Raw genomic sequence first — 22,638 nt, forward strand, 5'->3', positions numbered from 1 at the left:
CATGTAATAGGTACTATTTGTGGATTTTAGATAAGGTCGTTTCTGACTAGAGGTGTACTTAAACAGGTTTTAAAGTATTCCCAAAGGTCAGATTACCACAGTTTGACTGTAAATTAAATATTTAAACTCATCCTCTACCCCAATATTAAAAGATGTTTCTTGATTCAGAATCTTGCCTCCATTTGCTTGTTACTCTCTTTCAAGTACATACTGCATAGACCAAGCAGAAGCAACTTGGTCTTTTCTATTTGAAAAGCAAACATGCACAAAATCTAACACTATTTGACTTTTTAGATCTAGATTGAGATGATTCATTCTCCTCTTTTTCCTCCACACAAGAAAGCACGCATCAATTTTTACCTTGCAAGCCTGCATACTTAAGGGGTGACCAGTTTGGTATGTTATAACATCCTCCACCATCCTCTTGTTCCTCAGCATCACACCGATACAGTACTTGATTCAAATCAGCCAAGGTTAATTTAGAAGCAATACTGGGAAAGGGAAAAAACCCAACATTGATAACTAACTATATAACGGACATCAATTTCATGAAGAATTGTGGTTTTGGTCTAGGCCAAGCTATTTTTAAAAAGGGATGCTTACAGTTAGACTTCATGTTTAGGCTCCTGAAAACAGGGCCTGATTTTCAAGGGTGCCAAGCACCTTGCAGCTATCACGGACTTTAAAAATCTGGCCACTTATTTAGTAACCATAGCATGGATTTAAGAGTAACTATGGGCTCCTTTTAAAAAGAAACAAAAAACAAAACAACCCCCCCCTTTTTGTCCTTATTCTTTTACAAGATTTAAAATTAGCTTACTTCTTTCCACAATGCTAACTATACACTAGAGCTCTTTTTATCATTGCAAATAAGTACAGAAAACACTAAGTAAATGATCACAGATTTCAATATTATTCAACTAAAAATGATAAAATCTTTTCTCCACAAAAGCATAATGTAGTATCCACTGGTTTTTGGATTGCTATGGGAGTTTCTTTTAAGAAAGCCACTTAGATGGAATTGGTAACCTACGTAGCATGTTGACAAAGTCATCTGAACATCTTGCTGCAGGATGTAAAATTTCCTGGTATAAAATCTACAGCCAGCAGCAAACACACAGAACTACTCATGTGAAAGAGGAGGACTTTTTAAAGTCCGAACCACTACTTTCTGTATAGAGCAGTAAGATGGCTAAACAGTTGTTCATACATTAACCAAAACAGACCCAGAATTTGGGAAAGAATTGTCACTCATTAGCATTTGCAGGCTGATCTCTGCCTCTAATCCAGCTCTCTACTATATGTACTCTAACAAGGCATACTTACGAAGAAAAAAGATTTTTTAATATAGGTGCTGAACGGTCATCGGGAAGACTTCCAGATTTAAAATGAGGACTGAACTGGATCAGGTGATTACGGAGTACACCGACAGCCTCTTGTGCCTTTGGGTCGAGACTAACTCTGTAAATATCAATACACAAATTGTACAAGTTAGCACCTCCAACCACTATTTTTTGAAGTAACAGAATTAACAGACTGAAAAAAACCCACCCCTCCAGTGTATTTAATTTAGTGCAGCCAATTGACACACATTTAGTAAGTTGATAATCATCATCATATACCTGAATATTATCACACTTCCTGGTGTTAAGTTTTCAAATTCTATTTCTTGAACAAATTCATTGGGACCTTTTATGGCAGTTCCAGCTTGCTTTACAATTTTACTTTCTCGGATCTTAGAAAAGAAAAAATAGTTGAAACTATAATGAATTCAGTTTTCCTTCTCTGAAAAATTGTTGCATCTACTGGTATAGAGAAAAGATTGTAGTTACCTGGATGTGTTCTCTGATTTCTACTGTGTAATTAGGTAATCCGTTGATAAAATGCTCATCTTTTTTATAAGGACTAACATTTCTCTCAATCGTTCTAGCCTCAAGCACCACCTCTTCAATTTTGCCTATAAACAGTTAAATCACATATCATAACTCTTAAAATACATACACTCAAACAAAACTATTGATAGTGAATATTATATAAATAAATAAATAAATAAAGGCATTCTTGGTTTTAAAATAAGTTTAAATCTTGCTTGAAACACAAACTAGATTTGAGTTTAGCTATAGAAAATGCATGTCTCAATTGCACAGTTAAATTACTAAATACATTTGACAGCTCTAAAGATAGGGAATTTTATATATTTATCTATCTACTCTGTACATTACAGTGACTCAATCTTGATTGATTAAACATGTTCACTATACACTTATTGGCCATAATGTAATCTAAGATAGAACTTTCCTAACTCACAATGAGTTATGGGGATATCAGTCACGAAATTACAAATAAGGGCTTGACCCTGCAGCATTAAACCCAACAGGTGACTTGCTAGATGTGACTATCTATTTGGGGGTTCTGAATTGGGCAAAGCTCTGCACCACTTCCCAAACAGCAGTCACAGATCTTATTTTAAACAGAAGACATCAGTTTTTAAATACACAGAGCAACCACACAGACATTCAAGACCTTATTTGCTCTATCCATTCATGATCTAAAAACTAAGCCTTCAATGCTGCAACCACTTATGCATGTGCTTAACTTTAAGCATTTTAGCAGTTCCATTGACTTCAGTGGAACTACCATGTGAGAAAAGTCAAGCAAGTGAAGAAATGTTTGCAGATTTGGGTCCTTACTAAAGGTTAATATGAAAAATTGCAATGTCTCCTTCAGAAATGTTACACCAGGTCAGATCAAATATCCACTTCAATGCAGAATGCTCAATTATCTAATGTTGTCTACGGTAAGTCTTATGGACCTGGAAAAATACATATCTACAATTTATTGTGCCAGTTCTTACTCACTTGGATGCTTCTTTTTAAACTACCACTTTCAACCAACTTAAACCCACACATCGAAAATTCTTTACCTATAACTACTAGTAACACTTAAGAATACTGTAAAATGAGATATTAAGATTGCTGTATACAGACAAAAAAGAAAAAAAGACTTTTCATATAGTCAGTCCCAGTGGTTTTCTGCTAGAGTTAATTAGTTTTCCCTGTTTGTTTGGCTCATTCGCAAACAGCAAGAAAGGAAATGAAACCACAACATTTCCGTGGGGATATTGAGGCAGATGACGTATCTTTTTTAAAGTCAAAAGTGATTTCTTCAAGTTGGTGTCCCTTTAGCTATTTGTGAGGCATAGATATTAAAGCATATAAAGGTATCTAATGTTGCGTACTAATCACATAACTTTCAACAACTAGACTCATCCTGACAAGTATGGAGTCTGTCAATCACTCAGGCCTGGTCTACACTAACACCCCAATTCAATCTATGGTACGCAACTTCAGCTACGTGAATAACGTAGCTGAAGTCGACATACCTTAGTTCGAATTTACCGCGGTTCAGACGCAGTCCACACGCGGCAGGCAGGCTCCCCCGTTGACTCCGCGATACTCCTCTCGCTGAGGTGGAGTACCGCAGTCGACGGCGAGCACTTCCTGGTTCGAATTATCGCGTCCAGACCAGACGCGATAAATCGAACCCGGAAGTTCGATTGCCAGCCGTCGAACTACTGCGGTAGTGTAGACCTGGCCTCAGAGTTTCAGCTTTAAACTTAAATTTCCTTGATATTGTCAACTCTTCAAAAACAAGTTTGAATACCTGGGATGCACATTTGAGGCACTTCTTTGCTGTAGGAGGAGGTTTTAGGATCTCTGAAAGCAGTACGAGACACAGCCACAACAGATTGGTGTGTGTTAGGACAATGCCTAGTCACTGCTACTATATCTTCATCAACTTGATCCACAAACACCTACAAAATACATAAATTAACACATTCTTATTCTGAAAATAAATTTAAATGAGTGAAACATTTTACTTCAATTTCTTGCCTGAATGAAGCCTTTGGCTCCCAGCTCTTGGTGCAGCCTGTTCATGGCTAGCCTTCCTGCTATAATTCCAGTTTGGAAATTAACTTCACCAGGAGTAGAGGGTGTTGCTGCTGGATTCCATTTGGCATAAAACCTCTCTTCAGAGACTACAGAAATCTGCAAATAAATTAAACTTTAGCCATACATCAACTATTCTGAAAAATAATTGGAAATGCCATATTTTGCTTACACACACACACACACACACACACTATTACAAATTCATTTTTCACTGATATAGTGAAATAGCTAATAAGCTATCTACTTGAAATTTTAAATGAGTAAGTCACCCAACTTATTGTATATACTTTAATATGTGTGTTCCAGTATTATAGTAGTGATTCACTTAAAAAAAAAAAATTAGTCCAGTTGAAGTTTTAAAGAGGAGAGACAGACCTGGTGTGGTACTAGCTCATCATAGCCTTTGGTGCTTCCTGTAGCACAGCATGCCATGGACACAATCATTGAGCTGGGAAGAGCATCATACGCCGATCGGTGCTATTGATAAGAATAAAAACAGTAAAATGAACCTAGTCTATCATCTTCTTATTTCCTTCCAAACACATAGATACAGCACATAGAAAACCCAGTTTTACAGAAGAACTCATTGTTTATCGATGTGCTTATCACACTGTAATCACAGATTAAAACTTCTACAGGCTTTTATTTAAAACAAACAAGCAAATAAAATCATCACGAGGCTTAAAAGAGCAGAGCTCCTAACAATGTCATCCCAACCCCCAGCAATCTTCCTCTGATCCTCCCACTATTACCCATTCTAGCCTTCCCAGGATAAGTTTGAGAGAACAGGTGAACAGGCAAACATTATTAGGTTCATAATAGGTGGACATGCAAGAGTCAAAACAGGATATATTTAGTAGCTTTTATGCTTCTCTCCCAAAAGGGATAGAAGGTTGAAAGGCAGTGGGAACTACTGTACAATTCCACTTATTTCATGCAACCTTTTAACTACAGTCATGTCTTTCCAAAACACCATTCAACAGTAATTTCATTTTACATAACCCTTATGAATTGGCATGACTGAATCACAGTACAAAAAACATGTATTTAACATGAAAATCTAACATAACTTAAGTGCTCACCTGAATAGGACATTCATTATCATGTGTAACATCCATGAACAGTGCATGTGCAATAGCTGGCATTAAAGGTCTCAAACGCGGCTGAACAAAAGACCCAACTGGTTCTCCTCCAAAGCGGTAAACTAATCTTCCCTCTTCATGACTGTTATATGCACTCATTGCCTCTACAGAACAAAACTTGCATGAGTGTTTACAGGAGAATTACTACCATAACTAAAGGATATACAATAAAGATATTATAATAAATGGTTTTACATTTGGCATGTTAAATAATCAAAGATATTAATGAATAATATGAATAGAACATTAAACTTTAATTATAGGCAGTGTGTCCATAATTTGAGGGCATCCACTATGTAGTTTATCATCGTGTGTTAGGGTTGAAGAGGGAAATTTTTTTTAAAAAGTTAGGATCCCCTTTCCAAGGTCCACCAGGCTTCAGATGAGGTGATCAACTAGTTAAAAAAAAAAAAAAAACCCACCAATCAGCAGGAAGTATGGGAAAGCTATGCCATAAATATTCCTACCTTTCCTGATTGAGATATATATTACAATTCCTTTTAGGCCTCTTAAACTGAGAGATGCATCCCAAGTGTATGATGCAATAACATACTTAAATAGATAAATATAAAACAAACCATAATATTAAATGCATCTTTGAGCACTTGTTAAATACATGAAATAGGATGTATTGGACGTGCACAATTTATGACATTTTCTTCATAAATGGCATACCATACATGCAGTGTCAGAGGTGATGGGGAACCACACACATAGCAAGCCTACCTCTTATTAAGGAGCTAAGGCCCAATCTAGTCACAAAGATATTGTCCAACTCCTCACTTCCTGTGAACAGCTCAGCCACTACATACAAATCAGCACGCAGTTTTCTAGCTGTGTCCAGCATGTACTGCAAAAAGCACAGCCAAGGAAGCCACAAAAAAGGAAAAGGCAGAACAGAAAAAAAGAAAGGATACAAGGCTAGGCATGGATTGGGCAGGAGGGAAATGCCATGCAGCAGAGACAAAATGGAAAGCCAAAATAGGAAGAAACCAAACAAGTTCAATTGTACAAGTTAACAAATTGAAAAAGCCGAATCAGGAATAGAAGGATACAACAGATGGAGGAGTTAAAAGAAAAAGGAAGAAGGAAAGATGTTTGAATTTGCAAAGGACAAACATACAAGAATAAAAAAAAACAAACCAATGTTAGTTTCACATTAAAAACTTTGAACCATATATAGCAATCCTATATGGCTTTCAAGTGTCTATTGTACCTCTAATAAGACTGGTAATTCCCAGGCGGTTGACAAAGACATTGTCAATGTGCTCACTGCCCGTGAAGAGTTCAGCTATCACATAAAGATTAGGTCTGACTGACCTGGCTGCTGCTAGCATCTCCTATAGATCACAATAAACTTTTTAATTATCTTCATCAAAAGCCCCTTGAAACCTAGGCATATACCATAATATATTAATATGCATGCTAACCATACATAGTTGAGTTCTTAAACAATTTTGTTCAACAAAAATATACTGAATTCAATAAATATACAGTATTTATTGCAAAAAAGCTAGACCCCCATGGTGTGCTTGTGAACATTTACAAGATCTGATATGGTTTTGATAAAGATTTGGAAAGCCTCCTGAATAATTTGAAAACTCTCACAGGATTTTTAGTCAAACTATTTCAAACTTTAGGGTTTTTTTGCTTGTTTTTGTCAATACCTTTTAAACTCAATTGCATGAACAAACATTTGGGAGGAAAGATCTCTGTTTAAGATACAACACCAATACTTAAATTAAGGGTGAGAAAGTTCCCATTCTAGTCCTCTGCACCTTCAAGGACCAAAAGCAGAGAAAATGAGACTTCATATTTCTAAGGCCCAGTCCACAGCTAGAAACTGTACTGATTTAATTTAAATAATTTCTAAACTGATTTAAATCTGTGCAACACCTGTCTGTGGACATTCTGAAATCAGTTTAAGAGGGCCTCATATTAGTTTAGCTTAATTTAATAAGCAACTGCATTAACATCTAAGCATGTCACACAAAGGGGTTGCATCCACTTAACTAAATTGATTTAGAAACTAATTTTGTTATATTGGTGCAGCTGTTTGTGTAGAAGAGTCCTAAGGTAAAAAAAGAAAAAAAAACCAACAAGCAGAACCCTTAAAAATAACCCTTTCAAACTATATTGTTGTAGGTTATACTTTACCAATTGTGAAAGGCTACGATGAAACAGTTTAGGTCGGCAACAAGAGTTTACATTATAGGAAACACTAGCATTTTCAATAATATAGTAACTATGAAAAGTTGCTGAAAACCAATTCATGGTCATTTGCACCCACTGTTGCTGGTGATGTTGCTGAAAAATGACATTTGTGACACTCGGTACTGACTTGATATATCCATGTCTACTCTGGAGAAATGTGCAAAAAAAAATTCTCATCAGTTCTACTGCCATTTCAGCTAAACCAGAGGTAGGCCTGGTCTATGCTAGAAAATTAGTTCAGTGTAACTACGTTGCTCAGGGGTATGAAAAATTCACATTCCTGAGCGGTGCTGATAAGTCAACCTAAAATCCGGACTAGATAGCACTAGGTTGACGAAAGACTTCTTCTGTTGACCTAGCTACTGCCTCTTGGAGGTGGATTAACTACACTGATGGGAGAACCCCTCCAGTTGGTGTAAGCAGAATCTACAGAGAAGTGTTACAGTGTGCCATTGTAGTATTTTAAGAGTAGACATACCCTTATACAAGAGTCTCATGGCTATGCCTTCTTTTATGAGTTCAGTTAAACCTGCTGAAAAGCAGGTCTAATTCAAATGGTGTAACAGCACGTCTAGCTGTAGGAGGCTTGTCTGCACTATGGCTCCCAGGGGGGTGAGAACTGGTTTAACTGAATCAATATTTTGTTTCCCCAAATGCAGAAAAGACTTATAGATCTGCAATTAGTTTCAATCCTGCTTTGATACAGTCATCAGAAAAATAACTATTGTGAAAATATTCATTAACTAGACTTTAATTGGAAAAAAATGCATCTGGGAGAACTAGTTGGATAGTCACTCACACTATGCTTGATCAGACACAGCTTTGGAAAAAAAATATTTTCCATAGTAATCTAAAACAAAATAATTAGATTCAAGTGTCAAAATATTAATTCACTGTGACGTTGTGCAGTCTATATGGTTTTATAAAAACATGATAAGTGAATATAATGTAACTGGAATATGCTTCATGCAAAAGGTCTCTTGTAAGGTATCGTTACAAAGCTTATAATATACTGAGTGTGATCACCCTATTTGTATAAATGTACCACTCTTGTATATAAAACTAGAAATATAATATATAACTGAGGGCCTATTGTAATTATGCAAAGTGTGGGCTATTAATGGTGGTTTGGAATCTTGACTCCCATTAACCAGGACCATTGTCTGCAGATGGCTGTTTTACGTTTGAGTCTTCCTGTATAGGTGTGTGCTGGCAAGTGGGTAATGAAGTCTTGCAGTGACATGTGATGTCACCTGAACTGGAATCCATCTTTAACCTGGTGCTTTTCCAGTGGAGGGGGGGGGTGGAAACCCAGAGGGACAAAGGGTTCCCGCCTTATGCAAAAGATATATAAAGGGGTGGGAACAGAACAAAGTGAAGAGAAGAGCCATCATGAAGAATCCCCTAGCTACCACCTAAGCTGGAACAAGAGCTGTACCAGGGGAAAGAATTGTGCCCAGGCCTGGAAGGTGTCCAGTCTGAGTAAAAAATTTACTGAAGCATCTCTAAGGGTGAGATTATCTGTATTTAGTTTGATTAGACATAGATTTGCGCATTTTATTTTATTTTGCTTGGTAACTTACTTTGTTCTGTCTGTTACTACTTGGAACCACTTAAATCCTACTTTCTGTATTTAATAAAATCACTTTTTACTTAGTAATTAACTCAGTGTGTATTAACACCTGAGGGAGCAAACAACTGTGCATATCTCTCTATCTGTGTTATAGAGGGCGAACAATTTATGAGTTTACTCTGCATAAGCTTTATACAGGGTAAAACGGATTTGGGTTTAGACCCCATTGGGAGTTGGGCATCTGAGTGCTATAGACAAGCACACTTCTGTGAGCTGTTTTCAGGTAAACCTGCAGCTTTGGGGCAGGTAATTCAGACCCTGGGTCTGTGTTGGAGCAGACGGGAGTGTCTGGCTCAGCAAGACAGGGTGCTGGAGTCCTGAGCTGGCAGGGAAAACAGGAATAGAAGTAGTCCTGGCTCATCGGTTGACAGCTCCCAAGGGGGGGGGGGGGTTCTGTGATCCAACCCGTCACATTCACAAAGGACAATACCAGTTACAATAAGTTAGATAGGAGTAGCCTATATTGTTTAAGAGTGATTTTGTCTTGAGGAAAGAAGGCACTCATCAGAAAGTAGAAAAAAATAGATAACCTTCAAGGAATTTCATACCACACCTAAAACAATATTCTCTGACATAAAGCTCTGTGACAGGAGATACAGAGGGTATGGCTCTAAAACACTTGAATCCAGCTAGCACACGTAACAACAACAGTGAAGACAATACAAGCATAGGCTTCAGCACAGGTAGTTCAAGCCTGGCATGGACCCTAGATATGCACTCAGCTCACTAGCCTGTTGTGAAGCCTGTGCTGGCTTTCATTACTATTGTTATCTGCATTACCTGGATTCAAGCTAGCTTGGATAGGCTAATGCATGAGCAATTTTTGCTATGCGGACATACACAGGCTTCCATCACAAACAGCACTGTGAATCTTATTTCACAGACAAAAACAACTTTATGATAAAAATGCCTAGTCTTTCCACACCTCAGCTACATGAAGAGGGGTTGAGTGACAGTTGTCAAGACGTACTCCATGGAAATATTTGGCAGTAATTTCAGTGTATTTTTTCATATGTGCCCACAGATAAGGGCAGTCTTCTGGTTTATTTCCATAGCGCAGTTTGGCACTGTCTCCCCAGCAAATAAGTTCTCTTCTTAGGTAAACATTTGAACCTGTAAAGAAAAGATTCATTTAGCTACAATACACCACTGGTACCACGTGCATACGACACATTGAGTTTATGGCTAGAGAAGTAAAAAAAATTAATATTAAAACAAGATTCCTAACTATACCATATCAACTCCCAAATTATGTACTGTACAGTAAATTACAGCTCCCCATATCAGATTATATTAAAGGTGCATTTAAGATCTCTGATATTTATATAGTTCTATAAACAAACCAATTTGTATTTTAAATCTCAAATAAGGTACAACAATGGTACATTAAATGGAATAAAAGAAAACGGCGCACTGGGCATTAAAATTAATAGCACTTCAAACTCCATGAAAGGTCTCCCTTTCTCTACAATCTTTTCCATATTTTCAGTTATCTACAAAACAATAATTCAAATACTGACAGCAAATATTGACAGCGAACAGGTTCATACTGGCATCTCTGTGTGTAATATAAACAGCCTCAATTTTAAAATTTAATCTATTTTAGCAGCAGTTTCTATTCCTATTAATCTAGGGTTACATTTTGAAAAAGCATCTATGTCACTGAGATGACTTTGAAAATTGTACTCCTAATCTGTTTCATTTATTCACTTATTGCAGTCTTTTAGATGTGATCAGTATAAATTTTAAAATCACAATGTATCTGTAAATGATGCTCCACTCCAACGCAAAACATGAGATTTTCTACTATTTTAACAAGGCACAGCCCTGAAGATTTAATTACCAGTATTTTGTCAGAGTCAGACAAGGAAAAAGGGGTTTATGATCTACTGAAGACATCCAAGAAGGCTACAGAAGCTACTTTGGTATTCAGTATTGGCTGTCAAGTCAGTTGGGTAATTGCTTACAATCATGCACAAGGAACATATTGTTCGTCAAATGCAGAGTCATTTGAAATAAGGAGTTCTGGTGGTCTGATGATTGCTTTCATTCTACAATAACCTCTTCTTATTCTCACTGTTCTACTCAGTTAGCGAAATAACAAATGTTGAGTCATGAACCATAAGGAAAACTTTCTGCACACACTTGAGAAACTAATGCTGCATCACTTCAAACATCTCCTTTTACTATTTCTGTGGTTGTGCCTCATTGTGAATTTTTTCCCTCCAAACATTTCGGTCCTAGCAAGTACCTGTTAACTGCTATCACAGAAAAAGGACAGCTATGACACACTGACAGCCTGCACTGCAGTTACTTGTGCATCACCACACAATGTCTGATCAATGGAAGTGTGAAAGTCATGGGGTTAGTGGCCACTTAAGGCAAACTGGTTTAATGGAGAATACAAAGGATTGTCATATATTGAGACACAAGTATCTTAAAACACCCGGGTGAAATCCTGGAACCCCCAAATTCAATGGTAAAACTCCCATTGATTTCAAATGGGGCCAAGATTTCACCCATTTAGTGAAAACTAGACAATGGGAGACAACTACACTAGCCAAATACGTGTATATTTGCCAACAGGACAGGTCAGCCAACTGAAGAATGAGTAAAAAAGAATTAATTCCACACTGGACAAACATGTATTATCTTCAGCTATGCCTTGACTTTTAAAGAGAATATATACAGAAAAAAAGGAAGTCAATTATTCTGCAACAATTAAGAGCCACATACTGAAAGTGCCTATTGGCAGAGCTCTGACAGGCACTCAGTAAATTTATGAGTCTCACTTTAAGAGTGAACAGTTGCCGTGATGTTGTCCATCAGCTAGATTTACGGAGCTTCCCCACTCCTTCCTTTAGCACTGACATCAATGTTCTCAGTTTAGTCGTTAGCAAAACTTCCAGAGGGGGTAGGGAATAAGAGAATCCAAGATCAGAGACCAGACTGTGCAGGTGAAGATACAGTTTGGTTCCTGAATTGGAATTAAAACTCCATTGCACTAGACAAAAACTTTCACTGCTCTGAGTTTTCTCCAAATAAATTCTCAGATCACCTGTAGCTTTTATTTTAAGACAATTGTGGGGTGGAGGGTACCTTGAAGGCAAAACTGAGGATCTGGCCCTCAAAGTTTGAATGTATTTGAGTTATCTATATAGAAAAATGCAGTCAGAATAAAAAAGTGGGAGGAAATATTATGTTCAGTTCTCCTATCTCAAATGCCAGGAAAGATATGTTTAAACTTAAATTGCATCCCTTCAAGTAGAGACACGAAGCATAGAAAATTTCATTTAAAAAAAGTGAAGGTCTCAGAAAATCACGATCATAACATAAGCCCATTCTTACCTATTCAGAAAGTAAAGTGTTTTGCAGCTTAAACTATAGTAGGTACTACCAGTGTTTGCTATAAACATGGAAAGATAACTTTTCATTCTCTGGGTGCTGTTGACTGTTATCTACATTGAAAGACTTGCTCTCTAAATCCGGACGAATTTTTAGTGTCACTAGCATGCTGAATGGGAACACAAATGCTATATACTGGCACAATTTTAAATTAAAATTTGGAACTGTGTTGAGATAGATCCAGAAAAATGCCCTTTTTGCTTTGTTTATAAAGTGATTTGAAGTTCAGTTCACAAACCTGGTTCAGCAAAGTTTCTCAGAGGATCGTCTCCCATTACCCAACCGTTATGAGCCAAGAAGTGACAAGCTTTATCAGGCTGATGCATCAGAAGTTCTTCTTCTTCCAAGGCCATCTCTTTAAATGGGTAAGTAAAGTATCTAGAGATTGCACAAACACTTATTTTAAAGTGCATTTTAGTTTGTCTTAATTTTTGAAGACAACTGAAATACCTCCTCCCTTATATCAACCAATAAGTTGCATGAAGACCTAGTTTTTATTCATTGTAAAAAGTATCTGCTATTGCTAGAACATAAATGAAGGGCTGTTTTCTGTTTTGCAACATAGCAGGATAACTTGGGATGACAAGATAAACTGCTGAAATGTGATAGTTCACTGATATTTTGAAGACGAAGGCCCATACTTTTAAAAGTATGTAGGTGTTTACAGACAATGGAATTTAGGCTCCTAAATGCCTAACTCTCTTTTGAAAATTAGATTTAGACACCTAAATCAGTTATGGATTGCACCACTGAGCACAGCAATGCCTAAATACCTTTCAAAAATCTGGATTTAAGATCCCAAACCTGCAAACACTCATGCACATCCTTAATTTTATGCATGTAAGTAGTTCAATTTAAGTTTTATTCCATATTCCAAATTATGCTCAATAAGTAGGGATTTTGGGTCATTGTATCCTCTCTACCGTACTGCACTGTACAGCAGTACTGCACTACTTCCACAGTGATGCAAAGATTCTAACAGCACCACACAACGGATCCCCTGCACACCCAATTTCCCTCAGGCTGCACTTCACACCCTTGCAAAGCTCCACTATGCAGCTTATGTTGCAAGGGCAACCTGGTGTAATTTTCCCTGGTCCCCTCAGATGAGCGCTATATGAACATCATGCAAAATCCCTTGGATTTCAATGGAGTCCTGAACACTACACTGTCTTCTATAGAGCCATCTGAGGCCCACTATTTTGGGGGTAGGATTTTACCCACAATTCTTATCAAGTTCAGTCATTGCTAACGAAGTTGCTAACAAAGCATTATCAGTGCTTAGTCTTACTAAGTGACCATTTGTCCATCTGTGTGGGTAAGGGAGGAGGGGAAAGATGGGGAAAGAGCTGCGAAGGCTTACAGTGTAGCTCAGAATGTGAACTACTGGCTTACAAAATTTCATTTTCAAAACAGAAGATTTTAGTCTTAAAATTAGAGTAGCTATGAAGCCAATTACTATAAGTAAGGCATTCGATGTGGTTATGATAAGAAGGTGAGGTTTAGTTTTACTGAATTTTGCATTCACCTCACCAGAGATGGTCTCTCCTCCATAAGTGCAACTTGCACAAGCAGTTTACAAAAGAAACACTAACCCTTGCTGAAATAAAGCTGAAGTTTCAAATTCATACTTCCTCAATTAAAATAAGTTCCACATAGTTTGGTTTCTAAGATATAAGGCCTGATTCTTCTCTTCTTACACAGTTGTTACTCCATTGACCTAAGGGGAGTTACTCCTAACTTATATCAGTGTAAAGGTCAAATCCTGCAAGGTGTTCAGCAGGACTGCTGAAGTTCATGACAGCGATCAGTTCCATGTAGGACCTGGCCTTAAAGATGATCAGAGTCAGGCCGACAATATCGTATGTAACATCAAATCTAGAAGTTCTAGTCAATCGAAGAAAGTAGAAAAATTTTTAAATGGGTTTTTGAGAGGAAGACAAAGACATAATACCTGGTAACTAAAGGGTATTTCCTACTAATAGAACCATGTTTAGGACCATGGTCAGCCAGTCTCTCATAAACCACAGTCTCCAGAAGACAAGTGACTGCCTGGAAGTACATTAAATTAAGTGTTATTTCAATAAAATATAATAAATTATTATTTATAATAGAAAGCAAGAATTCAACATTTAAGTGCAACATTAATAAGACCTGTTCTTGATGGTAGGCAGTTTGCTGCAACTGCTCAGCATTTAATTCTTCAATTTTCTTTTGGAACCAGTTACAGCATTCTTCTATTGCAGCTGGCCCATTGCTAAACAAGAGAAAAACAGCAATTAAAAGCCATTAGGTTCAGATATCACTATACACCTGTCTAAAGCTCCTAAATTTTAAAAATACATATATTTATAATCAAAGGTAACTCAAATATTGATGAATGAAAATTCTAATTCCCTCCCCCATCCAGAGCATATCATCATACTAGATTTTTCAGTTTAAAGTTAAGGTTCACTTTCTCTTGTACAAACCCAATATTACAGTACCTATGTGGTATGAATGTTGCCAATGCGATATTCATGTCTACAGTACAGCCAAGTCGCTTATATTCAGGATCCTGAATTATTTGAAGATGTTGGTTTGGATCAGATTTAGTTTGCCTGTTACCTGAAGAAAAAAATTGAAAACAAAATGTTGTAGAGTGGAAGTTTACAACACACAGAATAAATCTTAAACAAAGAATACAGTTTTTGCTGTTCCAGTTTACCTAGAAACTGAAATATAGACAATAAGGGAGAAAAACCAGGTCTACTGAAGTTAATTGCAAAAACACGTATTGACTTCAGTAGGGTCAGGATTTCAGCTCAATTCTTAGACAAAGTAGTCTTTAAAGTACTTGTCAATTGTGAATATTGATGAAAGATACAAAAATAAGTTTGTCAGAATTGATAGTGTTCAAGATGAATACATGCTCAGATGCAAACCAAACAGAAAACCAACACCAAAAAAAGCCTCCCCCACACATCAACAAAACCAAAACCCACTATACTCTGTGGGTTTCTTGCAATACTGTCCACTAACTACTACTAACCTGTCTCATATGTTGTACTATTTTAGATAGTCTCCATATTACAATACAAATATTTCAGAAGAATTATATATATCTAATTTTCCATGCTATAGCATGAATTAAATTGTGGAAAACACACACACGTATGTTTTCAATTCCTACTTTCTTCTACCAAAGCTTTTTTGTAGATGAATGAGCTGGCAAACTATTGCCTTCAACACATCGTCTAAGTTAAGACTTCCCACGTTGTTTTTTTCCTCCCCACCCCACTGTGTTTATCGTTTACATACAAGGTTTGCCCAACAGCAGATAAACATAACACACTGAAGTATAAGTAATCCTTATGTGTAACAGGCATGTTTTTACCTTGAGTCAGAAGGGTTTTAAATTGCTGCACAGCTTTGTTAACATCTACTTGGAAAAATTCCCATAGTTTTATCTTGGGATAAATATCCTCCCAAATTATTTTACGGATACACTGTAAAAAAAAAAAAAAAAAAAAAAAAAAAAAAAAAAAAAAAAAAAAAAAACAAACCACAAAAAAAAAAAAAAAAAAAAAAAAAAAAAAAAAAAAAAAAAAAAAAAAGTTACTTTTACAATACGCAAGTCCTATAAAACTATTAAATGTTGCAATTAAAAAAATAAGCTCTTCAGGGCAGGAACTGTCTTCCTATAGGTTTGAAAAACATCAGCACATTTTAAGCACTACCACAATATAAAGAACTAAACATTTCTTCATCCAGTTACATTGTTTATTGTTATTACAAAGTAAAATGCTATATTTCTCATTTACTTACATTCAGGTGATGGTCATTTTCAATTGAAGGAGGCAGCCCCTTATCTCTGTATTTCCCTTCAGCCACACTACAGCTTAAATGCCAGAGAGCCCTGTCTAATATCCAGGCTGGTTTCAGGTGGGGAGAATTTACAAGATTATAACCACATTCTGGATGCACCCTAATCCATTCGCTGTTAGCAGCTTATTTAAGAAGAGGAGAAAAAAATAATTAAACAAGATGAATTATTTAACTGTTTCATACAAACATCTTAGGACCAAAACTTTAGGATAGCACAGGAGGTAAAATCAGTTCCTTTCCCAATTGAAGGTTTGACTTCAGTTAATGCAGAATCAGGCCATGTGAAAGCTTGCATTCCACTAACATCTTTGATAGGACTATAAAAAGTCAGTAGACAAACAGGTACCACTTCTAGTATAGCAGAGAGAATTTTACACTTTTTGTTGCAAAATAACACACACTGGTTGCTGGGCATTATTTCTCTCAGAATAGCCCCCTTGATATGTTTAAGATCAAGAATATCATTTCTCCCCAAGTACGGTGCTAAAAATGGCCTAAAGACACAAGATGTTCCAAAGAAACAGAACCTTTAGAGTAGTGATTTGGATGCCTGGGAGGATAGAGGAAAGGTGAACCCAGAGTGGAGGATGTATATATGACCCTATGCTGTAAATAAACTTATCAGGCCACTGGACTAGATGGGGTGATGGGAAGGGAGGCAAATCATAAATCTTCATTACAGAACACTGCTACAGAGTAATAAGCACATCCTTCCCTCTGGTGCATGCAGCAAGCTGAATGACAGTTCAAGTAAGACTCCTTCATCACCACTCCTGTTTTCTAAGACAAAGCTATGCAGTAGCATTCTGTGGCAGCATAGAGAAAAACACTGATTTTTCTTTTAAATAAAATTAAAAATGAACAATACAGAAATCAAGGAGTCCTTATCACAGAATTTGAGTGCAACCCACTGCAGTATACACAGGGCTACGCCTGTAGTAACAGTGGGTACACTTAAAGGATGGAAGAGATTATAAGTCACTGGGGGAATATGGAAGAGGAGAAAAGAAAGCATCTAATTCCCATTTCTTCATTTCTCTTTCCTCATGGAAAAGTCTTAGACACAGCTTCATAGAAAATGATTATTTTCATGGGATCTTTTGAACTAGTCTATGTAATTTAATAGAGCATTATAATTGCTATAGAATGGCTCAACAACCAAACAAAAATCATCACTATTAAATTCTACAGGGTTTTTCTGGGAGCAATTTCATTCAACATTATTGGTTTCACCTCTGTATAATTCTTACAGGACTTTTAGATGTGGGTTTTCTTAGCACTGAATTGTTTTAGTAGAGTCATGGGAGACTGAAGTAAATCAAATGTGGTACCTAACTCAAAGAAAGAGGAAAAAGGAATGGTGTCAGTTACTATCCAGAAGTAATTTTCTAACCTTGGTAAACAAGTGGAATAAATATTAAGGAAGAGTCAAAATCCCCTACATCATAATGGAACCACAAACATGGGCTGATTAATAAAAATTACTAACTGTTTTTGAGGATTTGTTGGGGTTTTTTGGGGGGGAGGTGACCTTGCACCCCATAATGCTTTATAGAAATACGCTTCTGAGTGTAAATATGACATAACTGGAATATGTTTTATGCTAGATATGCCATGTAACATATCTTTGCAAAGGTTAGGATCTACTGAATATATTCATCCTATTTGTATGCATGTATCATTTTTATATTTGAAGTTATGAATATTGGCTATGTATTTGTTTACTTCTAAGTAGCCTCAGTGAAGCATTTGGTCAGCTTCTTGAGAAAGGACTATTCTCAGTAAGTGCCCAGTCAAGAAACACTTAACTGACAATGGACTTTGGGAGACGCCAATCCACATCTGAGTTTTCCTGGGAACTTCAAACTAACATGTAAACAATGATTCAGCTTTTTGCAGGCCGACACCATTCATACACATGTGATTTGCCCAGGTGGCTACAGACTCCATCCTGTTACTGTGATTTAGCACAGGAGAACAAAGGGGTTTCCACCCACAAGAGATAGAATATAAAAGGCCCTGGAAACCCCTCCATTTTGTCTTCAGCTGGCTCTCCACTCCAAAGAGATGCTTGAAAGAAACTGGAACAAAAGACAGTAACTACGGGGGGGGGGGGGGGGGAGATGAGTGATTGCTGGACCCAGACTAGGAAGGAGTCTAGTCTGTGAAAGAAGCTTATTGGAACATCTGAGGGTGAGATTTACCCGCATTTAGTTTCCTACTGTATTAGGCGTAGACTTGCGTTTTTTGTTTTATTTTCCTTGGTAATTTACTTTGTTGTATCTGTTATTACTTGGAACCACTTAAATCCTACTTTTTATACTTAACATCACCTTTTGCTTATTAATTAACCCAGAGCAAGTAATTAATACCTGGGGGAGCAAACAGCTGTGCATCTCTCTCTACCAGTGTTATAGAGGGCAAACAATTTATGAGTTTACCCTGTATAAGCTTTATACAGAGTAAAATGGATTTATTTGGGGTTTGGATCCCATTGGGAACTGGGTGTCTGGGTGCTAGAGGCAGGAGCACTTCTTAAGCTGTTTTAAGTTAAGTCTGCAGCTTTTGGGGGGGACGTGGTTCAGACCTAGGTCCATGTTTGCAGCAGGCTAGCATGTCTGGCTCAACAAGACAGGGTACTGAAGTCCCAAGCTGCCAGGGAAAATGGGCTCAAAGATAGTCTCAACATATCAGGTGGCAGTCCCAAGGGGGTTTCTGTGACCGAACCCGTCACAGGGGGTTGGTTTCTTTTTTATATCAAAGGAAAAGAAACAGAACTACTGCTGACCCTATAGTATGTATAGTTCTTTCTTGTTCAAAGTGACCTCTACCATTTCATCTCAATATCATTTAGAACTTGGCATTGACTATTTGACCTTTATAAATATGGAACTCTGCCATCCACAACTAAAAGCAGCCTGCTCACTTGAAAGTACCACAAAGCAACATTACCTCGGGCCTTTAAAAACTTCACTTGTAAATATTTTATTCGGGGTTTTATTCAACATACATACTACCTCAGACATCTGTATGAAAAATATTTTTTCTTTAAAAAGCAAAGTTATCCTATTCTGCATAGATGAGCAAAAAGCATGATAGATGCTTCTAAGAAAGACTTCTCCTTTTGCCTCAGAAATGGTTGATTCTTTCCAACAAAATATAAGGCAGCAAAAGGACAACTTTTCACTTGATTCTGAGAAACTGCCTTTCTAGCCTACAGAGGGGAAATGAAAACATTTCTAACCATTGCGATAAAGGAATTGCTTTGAAGATTAATCCTCTCAATAATTGGAATTTAGTGAGAGAAACTTATTTCTAGAGGAACACTAGACACACAGCATTATGCTTGACAAACTATTCTTGTTTTGTGAAATGAAATAGACGGGAAAAATATATGTATATCTGATTAGAGAAATTCACAGATGTAGTAGTATATTCACCATAATATAAACTTCATTTAAAAAAAAGAAAGGAAGAAAAGAAAAGAGGAAGGAAGGAAGAAGTTTATTAGCCCATTTTGTTGTGAAGATTAGTTTCAGAACTGAAATTAATGCAATGTTGTCTTTTTGAGTGTGAAGCCAGATGCACAAACAATAGCACTCAGACTTTTCCCTTTCATCTCAAATAAGCGTTGACTCTGATGACTAGTTTGATTTACCACAAAAATTTAAGTGCTACTGAAGACATTCTGGCTATAGGGAAATGGGAAACATTTCCCTAAACTGCAATGCACATACACGCTAGGCAGAGAAAGAAGACAGAATTGATAAACAGGGCTGGTAGCTACAGAATGGTGCAGGAGAACTGTGGTTACAGCTGTTAAAATATAAAATTCTCATCTGGTGTTGTGAGGACATTATAAGGCCCCAGTCCTGCAAACACACAAGTTACACACATGCATGAGAAGTTGTAGAATCAGGGCCCAAATTTTTAATCTATATTTTTAAAAAAAGCTTATTGTGGCAAGAATACTAGACTAGGCCAGTAGCGTTTGTTGTGTGCGAGGATAGCTAGCTCAAAAGAAATAAACTGCAAGTTTTGTTTGCTTTACACAGAGCTGCATTTCATTTAAAGAAAATGATTATGACACTAACATGTTTAACCATTTTATTGCTGATCCTGTTATCAGACATTCAATTATTTAAGAGTACTGCATGGAACTAAGCCTGCTTTTTTTGAATATGCAAACAGCTAAATAGTCTATCAAATTATTTTAATTAGTCAAATAATTATTAAGAAGCTTCCTAAAAGAGGCTTAGAATTAAAATATTCCAACTGAAATCTTTTTCACCAACTTATATAAAAAAAGAATGACCACCAATATTAGTTTATCAGCAGCAAACAAAATAAAATCATGGAACCTTTTAAAATGCATGTATATCTAACCAAGCAAAGTTTTTAATGGCTGAGAAGATATGATCTATTTTTGCACTATTATGTGGAATAATTAGACTTCATAATTATTGGATACAAAATTGATCCTGTTACTAATGTCGAGATCATATTCTTTGAACGTGTCTTCTTTTCAAAGTATTATATGGACCTGTTCCATACCTTCTCTCACCATCACCCCCCATTCACCCCCACTTCTGCTTTTCTTTCTTCCTCCCTCTGATAATAGTATCCTAAAGTTGTTGTGGTTTTTTTTTTAAACAGTGAAGAACATTACACTTGTTAAACAGTGTAATCCAGTGAATTTATGCCTGAACAATTCCCTGCGGTATGTATATATATACACATATACATCCACACACACACACACACACACACACAGTTAGTATTATGAAGACATAGACATGCATATTGGTGTTCTAGAGATAGAAACAACGTATGAGGATCTCCTTAGATTTTTAATGCTTTAAGCACCGAAAAAGAATTCTCATTTTGCCATTTTAATAGACACAACTCTCCCTGACAGACACAAGAGATGCCCTAGACTTAAGGGGTTCAGAAGGCAGATAAAGAACAAGTTCCTTAAAAAGCCTTTTAAAAGGTCTATTCAAGGGAAAAAATCATGGAATAGTGGAATAACCAGATTAGCTTTGACCGTGTTACTGAGTTGGCAATAAAAAGCACCAAGATAGTATAACAAAAATCATACCAGTATGATTGTAGACTACATCTGTTATACAAAGCATATTCCATTCATTTTTCATTTTTTCCACTAGGTTTCCTATATTGCTCCAAGTACACTTTTTATTTGGGCTTGAAAAGTCAGGATTTACTTCTAACTGATCAGCCAGAGAGTAGCATGATCTAGATAATCCAAGTTTTTGCAATGGCGTAAAATGAATCATGTTGTAACCTACAAAAATGACAAGGAAACTATTTGTTAATACAAGAAAAACGTTACAATGAAGATGAGGAAATTCTATGATAAACTGTATAATCATAGTATGTACTGAAAACAAAACTTTTCACGTAACTAAGAAAAGTTTTAGGGCAGGGGGGGGAGCGGGGGCAAACTACGGCCCGTGAGCCACATCCGGCCCGGCCTCCGAGCCCCTGGCCTGGGAGGCTCGGCCCGGCCCCTCCCCCGCTGTCCCCCCTCGCCCGCAGCCTCAGCTCGCTCGCTCCGTCGCAATGCTCTGGGTGGCGGGGCTGTGAGCTCCTGGGGCAGCGCAGCTGCGGAGCCCGGCCTGACCCTCTGTGTTGCGTGGTGGCAGCGGGCAGCGCGGCTGTAGTGCTGCCAGCCACCGGTGCTCCAGGCAGTGCGGTAAGGGGGTGGGGTGGGGGGTTGGATAGAGGGCAGGGGAGTTCGGGGTGGTGGTCAGGGGGCAGGGGTGTGGATGGTGGTCAGGGGGAAACAGGGTGTTGAATGGGGGTATGGGTCCCGGGGGCCAGTCAGGAAGGATGGGGGGTTGATGGGGCAGCAGGGGGCAGTCGGGGCAGGGGTTCTGGGGGCAGGCCATCAGGAATGAGAGGAGGGGTTGGATGGGGCGGCGGGAGTCTGGGGGCAGTCAGAGGACAGGGAGCGGGGTGTGTGTGGATTGGGCAGGGGTTCCAGAGGGGCTGTCAGGGAACGGGGGGGTTGGACGGGGCAGATAGGAGTTGGGGGCCGGGCCATGACCCCCTCCCTTAACCGGCCCTCCATACAATTTAAGAAACCCGATGCGGCCCTCAGGCCAAAACGTTTGCCCGCCCCTGTTTTAAGGTAAGATTTAAACCACTCTTCCCAGCTGAGATTTATCCCCACCTCCTGTCCACCATTCCAATCAATTCTACCAACTTCACATCTATGTGAAACAAATCAAACAAACAATCTAAAAATTTAGATCACGTTTTTAAAGGAATTCCCAAATACTTGTCTTTCAAAGCAAATATTTTAGTAAATCAGACTGGTTTGCGCTATTATATGTTTAACATTGAATTCAGTTTCATAACTATTTTCATAACTTAAACTGCAAACTACAAAAAGATATAT

General features: G+C 37.6%; 1 protein-coding gene across 3 annotated transcripts in view; it reads right to left on the bottom strand.

Annotated features, from left to right (window-relative positions):
• Positions 1-22,638, bottom strand: part of LOC112119374 (glycogen debranching enzyme) — a 55,632-nt gene that overhangs the window by 27,000 nt on the left and 5,994 nt on the right. For 2 of the 3 annotated variants that reach the window (XM_024218007.3, XM_024218009.2), the window contains exons 5-21: positions 21,316-21,519; positions 16,155-16,336; positions 15,724-15,835; positions 14,834-14,954; positions 14,502-14,604; positions 14,302-14,399; positions 12,586-12,725; positions 9,868-10,055; positions 5,822-5,945; positions 5,036-5,199; positions 4,329-4,430; positions 3,894-4,049; positions 3,664-3,814; positions 1,833-1,957; positions 1,623-1,735; positions 1,327-1,461; positions 361-491 (exon numbers count right to left, since the gene is read on the bottom strand). In XM_024218007.3, coding sequence (XP_024073775.1) covers positions 361-491; positions 1,327-1,461; positions 1,623-1,735; positions 1,833-1,957; positions 3,664-3,814; positions 3,894-4,049; positions 4,329-4,430; positions 5,036-5,199; positions 5,822-5,945; positions 9,868-10,055; positions 12,586-12,725; positions 14,302-14,399; positions 14,502-14,604; positions 14,834-14,954; positions 15,724-15,835; positions 16,155-16,336; positions 21,316-21,519 — 2,349 coding nt within the window. Of the gene's footprint in view, positions 1-360; positions 492-1,326; positions 1,462-1,622; positions 1,736-1,832; positions 1,958-3,663; positions 3,815-3,893; positions 4,050-4,328; positions 4,431-5,035; positions 5,200-5,821; positions 5,946-6,311; positions 6,436-9,867; positions 10,056-12,585; positions 12,726-14,301; positions 14,400-14,501; positions 14,605-14,833; positions 14,955-15,723; positions 15,836-16,154; positions 16,337-21,315; positions 21,520-22,638 lie in introns of all 3 variants that reach the window. The other variant, XM_026655537.2, reaches the window with a different exon arrangement.

Source organism: Terrapene carolina, unplaced genomic scaffold (genome assembly GCF_002925995.2).
Source record: "Terrapene carolina triunguis isolate 2854851 unplaced genomic scaffold, T_m_triunguis-2.0 Scaffold210, whole genome shotgun sequence".
NCBI lineage: Eukaryota > Metazoa > Chordata > Testudines > Emydidae > Terrapene > Terrapene triunguis.